Here is a 10000-nt window from a genome sequence, read left to right on the forward strand (position 1 = left end):
ATCAACAATAAATACTACCAAAAGTATAAATCCATCATTTATATTATTAATATTAATGCTAAGTGCATTACTTCAAAACTGTCCTGCAATGACACTATGGACTCGGCTAAAAACATGAAAACATAAGGAAATAACTAAAGCTGCAAGAAACCCTTAGGGCTACACGTGGCAGTCCATGCATGAAACTTAATTACCTATTTCTACCTCTCATCCTCATCCATAAATTTGTCTAATTTTCTTTTAAAGACCCCTATTGACTCAGCACTAATTAACTACTGAGTTTATTCATTTGATCATCTAATCTACTTGAAAACCAATTCCTTCTTATCTATTTATTTTTTTTAATCTAACACTATCAGTTTGAACCTATTGCTTCTTGTCCTTGGCTTATGTCACGTATATGGGGAGAGCCATATTACTTGTAAGAATACATAGTTTTACATTTAGAAAAGATGAAAACGAAAGAAGAAACTTTTGTTCACGCTGTTGGTAATGAATTTTGTCCTTCCAAATAAAGTTTCACTGACCCATAAATTGGCGCATGTTCTAAGAGAATGACGGGAACTTCCCGCTCTAAATGACCACCACGTTTGTTAATGATAAAACATGAATTACGTTGCTGCTCTGGGAGGACCGGGTAGAAAGTGCTGATTAAATAGTTTGTTTGCTATTCGGTGACGATAAAAGTATATATTACTCCCTTGGAAGCGTTATGTCTTTTATCAAATTCGGGCAATGAAAGAATCTGCATGTCAAATGGCAACATTCCTGGATCAGCAGGGCGGCTTGGAAGGAGGCAAGATCAATAAACACCTTCTGTCAGCCCGACTCCGGCATATTGAATGACATCAAGAATCCGAAAGTGAGGTGAAATTACAGAGGAGACACCAACAGTCCTTGAGGACGATCACTGATCAGATTTGCAAGGGAAGGAGTTCATATGAATGTGATGTACTCGGTCCGGTCCCCTCTAGCTGGGGAGCTGCACTGGAGGATACGATGATGCTCTTAGTAATAATAATGTATTTCACTTTGCTCGTAGATCCTCTGTTCTGTGGGTACACCAGCGCATTCAGCTTCCTGGTTCAAAATTGTTCATTCATTCATTAACCAAATGCATAATTCAAATAACAATATTATGAAAAAAAATTATGGTGCAGACATTTCAAAAGTGTTGTTATTTTTACGTATTAAATTATTATAATTTCTATTTATTGCTTCCTTATTTATTTACCGATTTTTGACAAACGTGGGTGAATTGTACGATCACTTGCGGTGTAATGGTGTCAACTAAAACGGCAAGATAGTAAGACAACTAGTACTGAAGCATGTACCACGAGGACACTCTTGAGTGTCCTCGTTTTACGAGAACCACTGCTAACGTAATATCTGGAATTGTTCTAATCAACTTACTACCGTTTTGCACTTAAAGTCTTCCAAATAATACTTAATGTCAGGTATTATTTGAGCTCTTGGTAGTCTTATTTTTTTATGTAACACATTAATTAGTTTTAACTAAATGTTATTATTATTATTATTATTATTATTATTATTATTATTATTATTATTATTATTATTATTATTATTATTATCATTATTATTATTGGGGCGGGGCAATGGTGTAACAAGCACGCTCACCTCATAATCAAGAGGTCCTGGGTTCGAAACATGGGACATGGAGGTCGTAGGGTTGTGATCCTACTTCTCAGATAGGGGCGAAATGCTGAGAGTTTAAATTTCCTGCTTGAATATGTTGTGTTGTGTGTGTGTGTGTGTGTGTGTGTGTGTGTGTGTGTGTGTGTGTGTGTGTGTGTGTGTGTGTGTGTGTGTGTCTGTGTGTGTGTGTGTGTGTACTCGTGTTTGTTTCCTTAATGAGACAAAAAATGGTCTACGCCGCTCACTGAAGAGTAAAGTATGCGGAGTATACTGTATATATATATATATATATATATATATATATATATATATATATATATATATATATATATATATATATATATATATATATATATATATATGTGTATAATAACAACGACAATAATAATAATAACAATAACACCGTTGGCAGGCCTGGTGCTGCGTCTGCCAGGCTGCGGTGATGCAACTCAGCGGGATAGCCGGTACTGGCAGCTTCCCGCCCACATCCACACCCACAGTCACGCCCACGCCCACACCTGCCGCCACCACCACCACGCCCAGCACCACCACACCCGCCATCACAGTCCTCCGCAGCCCCTCACCCATCACTCCCTGCACCATCACCAGATTAACCCCACCCATGGCCACCACCACCACCACACCCCCGGCTATCACCACCACTATCACGCCCACCACCATCCCAGTAATATAATGGTGTGAATTTTCAGCTAAAATATGTCTTTCTTTTCTTTTTTTTTTTTTTTTCTTTTTAGTTTTAAGTCTTAATATGAGATTAGAAGAAAGGATAGTAAACAGAAGTATAAGATTAAGAAAACTGAAGCTAGAATTATACGCACAGGTACTCTTAAGATGGGCCCGTATTCTAAAACGCTTTGCTATCTCAACATGACTATTTTCAAAGGCAACAGAGATGACTAACCCGGTTCTCATGGGTGTTTTCCCTGTTAATAATGTAGAAATCTTGCATGTATGTCACTAGAACCGTAATATGCCCTTAAAAACCTGTGTAAGTTTAAGTCTAGCTTTTCAAATTAGTCGGGGTGCAGAACAGAACTGTTTCAGAATATGGTCCATAATAGTCTGCTTAGACGTTGCTGCCTGGGAGAAGTATAATAAGACGTTAAAACTAGCGTGTGGATACATGTTACTATTACTGTTACTGTTGTTCCTAGTGTATAGCTATCCAGAAGGTTTACAGACTCGTTGTTGATTGTAAACTGTCCGGCATCTAGCTTTTATTTTTATTTTCATATATTTATTATTTTTTTTTTATTAATATTTGTTACTCAAAATTTTATGTAGCACATGCGTGCATTAGAATGTGCAGTGTGTGGGCACGTATGTATCGGTGCACATGTGTAGTGAATGGTGTCAGGACGTGGATCACAATATTATGTCTTAATTGTCGAGTTTGAGGTCCGTTAACAATAAAACTGCAAACTCCGCCTAAGAATTTATTTTATTCTTGTTGACTCTCTCTCTCTCTCTCTCTCTTGGCGTGTGCCGCGCTGTTTCTCATTGTTTCCTCGTCAATATTGGCTTAGGTCAAGCTATCCTCCTTTAAGGTAAACATCGCGCCCCATGGTTCGTGTGACGGCCACACTGACACACATCAAAGGCCATTCTAATGAACTAGATTCCAGAACTAATATTTACCTAATCTGGATTGGGTGACAGCAGCAGTACCAGCAGCAGCAGTAGTAGCACTAGTAGTCGTTCTTGCTGTTGTTGTTGTTGTTGTCGTTGTTGTTGTTGTTGTTGTTGTTGTTCTTGTTGAGTAACAGTAGCAGTAGCTATACGTAATCGTAGTGGTAGGAGTGGTAACATTACAATTTGTATAATTATCATTATCATTATTATTATCATTATTATTATTATTATTATTTTATTATTATTATTATTATCATTATTATTATTATTATTATTATTATTATTATTATTGTTGTCGGTATTATTATTATTATTATTATTATTATTATTATTATTATTATTATTATTATTATTATCACTATTATTATTATTATTATTATTATTATTGTTGTTGTTGTTGTTGCTATTATTATGATTTTTATTATTATTATTATTATTATTATTATTATTATTATTATTGTTATTATTATTATAATGATTATTATTATTATCATTACTATTATTACTATTAATAATAATAATAATAATAATAATAATAATGTTAATTATTATCATTATTATTATTATTATTATTATTATTATTATTATTATTATTATTATTATTGTTATTATTATTATTATTATTATTAATTATTATTATTATTATTATTATTATTATTATTATTATTATTATTATTATTACTATTACTAACATAATTATCAACATCATCACCATCAGTAATATTAGAAGGAGAAGTAGAATTACGAGTACATGTAGTAGTGGTGCTAGTGATGATAGTGGTGTTGGTGGTCATGAACATACTAATAATAACAGTAGTAGTAGTAGTCGTAGTAGTAGTAGTAGTAGTAGTAGTAGTAGTAGTAGTGAGAGATCTGACCGCCAGCATGCTCAGGGAGGTGTGCCACGATGTCTCCACTGAACCGACCCTCCTGCCGCTAGACGGCGAGCACCTGCGCTACAGAACAGCCAACACCACCAACGAGGCTCGAGTCGACGTCAGTGCACGAGGGTTCTGGACAAGGGGACAGAAAGCATTCGTGGACATACGGATCTTTGACCCGATGGCCGCCTGTCACCACGAACTCTCCCTGGAGGCCGCCCACCGCAAGAATGAGCAGGAGAAGATCCGAGCGTATGGGGAGAGAATCCAACACGTTGACCAGGGCAGCTTCACACCTCTGGTCTTCACCACATCTGGCGGGATGGGCTCCAAGGCTCAGTGCTTCTACTCAAGACTAGCCGACCTAATGGCAGAAAAGAAGCACCAGCCAAGGAGCCATGTCGTCGCATGGATGAGGTGCCGTCTCTCATTCTCCCTCCTCAGATCTGCCCTCCTGTGTCTCAGGGGGACAAGGCATTCCACTCCCATACCTGCAGACTTAGGAGGCCTCGACTGCGAGGCTACAGTGATGGAGAGTGGCATAAGAGTAGATAGAGTAGAGGTAGAGTGAATTTATAGTTAACAACTAATGTTTATATTATAGAGTATTAGATATGGTTGGATGCCACAATCAGTAGTAGTAGTAGTAGTAGTAGTAGTAGTAGTAGTAGTAGTTGTTGTTGTTGTTGTTCTTGTAGCAGCAACAACAGCAGCAGCAGTTGTGGTAGTAGCAGTAATAATTGTAGGACCACCACCAGTAGTAGTAATATCTTTATTATTATTATTATTATTATTATTAGTAGTAGTAGTAGTAGTAGTAGAAGTAGTAGTAGTAGTAGGAGTAGTAGTAGTAATAGTAGTAGTAGTAGTAGTAGTAGTAGTAGTAGTAGTAGTAGTAGTAGTAGTAGTTGTTGTTGTTGTTGTTGTGGTTTTAGTTGCAGTAATATTATTCTTTGTAGTAGTAGTAGTTGCAGTAGTAGAAGTAGTAGTAGTAGTAGTAGTAGTAGTAGTAGTAGTAGTAGTAGTAGTAGTAGTAGTTGTTGTTGTTGTTGTTGTGGTTTTAGTTGCAGTAATATTATTCTTTGTAGTAGTAGTAGTTGCAGTAGTAGAAGTAGTAGTAGTAGTAGTAGTAGTAGTAGTAGTAGCAGCAGCAGTGGTGGCGATGGTGGTAGAAGTAGTAGTAGTAGTAGTAGTAGTAGTAGTAGTAGTAGTAGTAGCAGCAGCAGTGGTGGCGATGGTGGTAGAAGTAGTAGTAGTAGCAGTAGTATTAGTCATTAGCGAGAGCTGGGGCTAACGACCTCCAAGTAATGGAGCCCCTAATTGACACATCAATAAACATGGGGTGGAGGTATTATTTTGTAGTAGTATTAGTAGTAGTAGTAGTATTAGTAGTAGTAGTAGAAGTAGTAGTAGTAGTAGTAGTAGTAGTAGTAGTAGCAGCAGTGGTGGCGATGGTAGTATTAATAGTAGTAGTAGGAGTAGTAGTAGTAGTAGAAATGCTAGTAGTAATAGTAGTAGTAGTAGTTGTTGTTGTTGTTGTTGTTGTGGTTTTAGTTGCAGTAGTATTATTCTTTGTAGTAGTAGTAGTTGCAGTAGTAGAAGTAGTAGTAGTAGTAGTAGTAGTAGTAGTAGTAGTAGTAGTAGTAGTAGTAGTAGCAGCAGCAATGGTGGCGATGGTGGTAAAAGTAGTAGTAGTAGTAGTAGTAGTAGCAGCAGCAGTGGTGGCGATGGTGGTAGAAGTAGTAGTAGTAGCAGTAGTAGTAGTAGTAGTAGTAGTAGTAGAAGTAGTAGTAGTAGTGGCAGCAGCAGCAGTGGTGGCGATGGTAGTATTAATAGTAGTAGTAGGAGTAGTAGTAGTAGTAGAAATGCTAGTAGTAGTAGTAGTAGTAGTAGTAGTGGTAAAAATGCTAGTGATAGTGGTGGTGGCAGTAGTAGTAGTAGTAGTAGTAGTAGTAGTAGTAGTAGTAGTAGTAGTAGTAGTAGTAGTAGTAGCAGCAGTGGTGGCGATGGTGGTAGAAGTAGTAGTAGTAGCAGTAGTAGTAGTAGTAGTAGTAGTAGTAGTAGAAGTAGTAGTAGTAGTGGCAGCAGCAGCAGTGGTGGCGATGGTAGTATTAATAGTAGTAGTAGGAGTAGTAGTAGTAGTAGAAATGCTAGTAGTAGTAGTAGTAGTAGTAGTAGTGGTAAAAATGCTAGTGGTAGTGGTGGTGGCAGTAGTAGTAGTAGTAGTAGTAGTAGTAGTAGTAGTAGTAGTAGTAGTAGTAGTTGTTGTTGTAGTAGTGATAGTGGTAGTAGTTGTAGCAGTAGTAGTAATGGTAGTAATGGTAGCAGTGGTAGTGGTAGTAGTGGTAGTAGCAGTAATAGTAATAGTATTAGTACCAGTGTTAGTAGTAGTAGTAGTAATAGTAGTAGTAGTAGTAGTAATAGTAGTAGCAGTAGTAGTAGTAGTAGTTGTAATAGTAGTGGTAGTAGTGGTAGTAGTAGAAGTAGTATTAGTGGTTCTGTTTATTAATCTATCTACATATATACCTGTCTATATTTTTTATATAGACATATACATATATGTATATGTATATAGACATATACATATATAATCATTATAATACTGTTTTCGTGGTCTGTGTTTCGGTGACCTCGACGTCTCGCTCAGGAGTGGCAGGTCCATTATAGGGTCACGCGGCATCACAAAAAGGGGTCAGCGTCAGTGCAGGGGGTCGCGGTGTGACCTCGTGTAAGAGTCTTCCCGGTGACACAACCGCCGCCGCCGCCACTCCCTCCTACGTGGCTGCCTGAAGCGCGATGATGTTTGTTTTCCCGTCGATAATCACTTCCACACGTCCAGCGTTTCCATAAATTTCCATAAGTGTACGAGCTAACACGCTATATTTAATGAATCATGGCGTGACAGAAAACCTTGTTATACAGATAATAAAAACGTAGCTACATAATATCTTAAAAAAAAAAAAAACTCTGAAATGAGCGTAAAATACGTTACGTTTTCAGGTCGAGTCTTATATACGAGTACCTGTCTATATTTTCCTCTATTCTTCCTGGAACTTCGGTGAAGGGCAGACGGGTGCTGCTCTGGTTCCAGCTTTCTGCGTGACGAGGCTGTGGCCACTGGCAACGACAAGATGCAGCCATATACGGTGGTGCAGTTCTTGGTGGCGCTTCTCTTGTCCTGTGGTAATTCAATAAGTGAGGCTCATTAGTTCGTACGGTGTAAGAGCGAGGTGCTACGTGGAGTTTGGGAATGAACTTTGCTCTCTGGATTTGCGTGCGGGTTGACTTGGACTGATGAGCTTAAATATAAATAATGTTTGGTGTATTTGGGAAGGCATGATGAGCTTATATATGAATAATGTTTGGTGTTATTTGGGAAGGCAAAGGAAAAAAAAAAAAAACTAACGCACATAATAATATAAAAGACGATTAAAAGACTGAATATAATGAAATCACATAGCATGTATTACTCAACAAAGAAACATGAGGTAGAACAAAATACTTAGTATATTATAGCGTTGTTTGCGGCGGAGGTGAACTATTTGTCTTGTCCGCCAGAAGAGTAATAAGATTTGTGCCTTATGTGTTGTTATGCCACGTTACTGTTGTGTCTTAGTGGTAAAGAAAATTACTTGGACAATTATTCGACTTGAAATGGAATACTCATGCACATATGGTGGACTGAGTGTCGTGAAGGATTTGTCATGCTGTGCATTAATGAACCATATTCTGAAACACTTCTGGCTTCACTTCCACTACTTTGAAAAAGGTTTACGTAGTTGATGTTGCACAAGATTTCACTCTATTTATTTATTTTATTTTATTTTATTATTTTATTTATTTATTTATTTATTTTATTATTTTATTTACTTATCTATTTACATTTATTTATTTATTTTTTTGTGGTGGTTTGTGATAAGTTAACTTTTTTTACATTTTCACAGGAAAACTCTTGGGAACGCGGCAAATAATCTTTTGCGGCCTATGAAAAATAGTGGCGAGACAGCAGAGTGGTTTTTAATATGAGCCAGTAACTTGATGCTAAACAGACGGAATATATCATATACATGATTTCTAAACATTGTCTATTCTTTTTTTTTTTTTCATTCTATTCATTGTTTTATCTGTCTAACTTCCCTATCCTCACAATACAGGTATCAAGCTGCAGTTACTTAAGAAAACCCGAAATCTAACCTAACGAAATCTGAATGAAAGCTTTTGATGCAAAAAAAAAAAAAAAAAAAGTTGCATAGACGCACAAAATAAAAGAGAATAAGAGATTTATCTTTACCATCTTTAGAACTACTTAACAGATTAAAATGTCAACATGAGTCTCTGATAAGTTATAGGCTATTATGGGAAAAAAAAAATGTTGAGCGGTGAAGGGATTAAAATGGCTACGTGGACGCCATTCATAGTTGCACGTAGCAATAGCCTGCCGCGCTTGCAAAAAAAAGTCCATTCGTTTTTATTTTTATGTGGTGGGCGGTACCTTGGACTAAACAAGAATTGTGATCACCGCCCAGTAAAACCAGGTAGGCACGTGTAGCTGTTCACGTGGACTAAGTGTTGGAGGATGACGCTGGATTGTGCGTTTATGGAGTTATGTTTGGTAGTTGTACGAAAGGCCTACTCTCTTGTGGTCTTGTCTTGAGAGAGAGAGAGAGAGAGAGAGAGAGAGAGAGAGAGAGAGAGAGAGAGAGAGAGAGAGAGAGAGAGAGAGAGAGAGAGAGAGAGAGAGAGAATTTCATTACTTCTGAAACCATCCTACTCCGCTTCTCCGTTCACTATACCGCAAGGTTACCTCAGTTTTGCAATGGTGAGGAGTTATTAATGTTGACTGGTAACCTTCTCAATCTGTCTGTCTACGGCACCAATCCTGCGATGGTAACGATTAATAAACAGGCTCTGTTTCCTTTGTTCCTGCCGTGAGTATAGCTACTACGAATCGTATCCTCAGATCTTCCATTGTCTTACTCTCGAACACTTTAACAGGTTGTGAGTAAGAGTTATTTGAGTTTCCAAATGTACTTTCAGAATTGTAAAGATAAAACCATCAATAGGAAAATACATGCATAAGAATCTCATCACTCATGTTGCCTCTGAAAAATAATAACAATGAGGGAACAAAGTTTCTCAAAATACAGCGCCGTATCTCGCGGTTGACTCGAGCATAAGCACCACGCCCTAGATTGAGATCTCGCCAACGCCTTCCATTATGATAACCTAATCCATCATCCTCTCTTCACGGAACTCATAGTGTAAAAGAGGCGCCAGTGTATTACGGTTCTTCATTTCCTTCGGCTTTTCGTCCCTTGACGCCAAGCACTTCCTGTCCACACCGCACATTTATCGAACGAGGAGAGGAAACCAAGCGTCGTATCATCCTCCAAGGCAGGTGTGCCGAGCAACTGTTGTGTTTAATGGTAATATTACGTGTTTGCATGTTCCCTGTGCGATAATGCTAGTTAGGAGGTATTTACTGCCGTCTGCCTGGAGAGAGAGAGAGAGAGAGAGAGAGAGAGAGAGAGAGAGAGAGAGAGAGAGAGAGCATTAGATTGATTTTCTTAGCAAATTATAAACATACTCTGAAGTGTGTGTGTGTGTGTGTGTGTGTCACGAGTACATACATTTTCTTCACGAAGAAAACCGGTAAATATTCGCCCAACAAGTCCCTTAAGGAATGTTAAGGTTTGAGATAAATAATAAGCTGCTTCGTGGCTTTGAAATACGCGATGCGAGACTGTGAGAGCTGTTCTGTGGGTGTACTGAGGCGCGGCTCATGAAAGAGGCAGTAGGTTGCTCATACT

The 10000-nt window shown here is 37.9% G+C and overlaps 1 protein-coding gene across 1 annotated transcript in view; it reads left to right on the forward strand.

Annotated features, from left to right (window-relative positions):
• LOC135113781 (ammonium transporter Rh type B-B-like) overlaps positions 1-3104 on the forward strand; it is a 48770-nt gene extending 45666 nt beyond the window's left edge. The window contains exon 11 of the mRNA XM_064029362.1: positions 2069-3104. Within this exon, the coding sequence (XP_063885432.1) occupies positions 2069-2358 (290 nt within the window). The 3' untranslated portion in view covers positions 2359-3104. The remainder of the gene's footprint in view (positions 1-2068) is intronic.
• Positions 3105-10000: the final 6896 nt, after the last annotated feature.

This window comes from Scylla paramamosain, chromosome 26, assembly GCF_035594125.1.
Source record: "Scylla paramamosain isolate STU-SP2022 chromosome 26, ASM3559412v1, whole genome shotgun sequence".
NCBI lineage: Eukaryota > Metazoa > Arthropoda > Malacostraca > Decapoda > Portunidae > Scylla > Scylla paramamosain.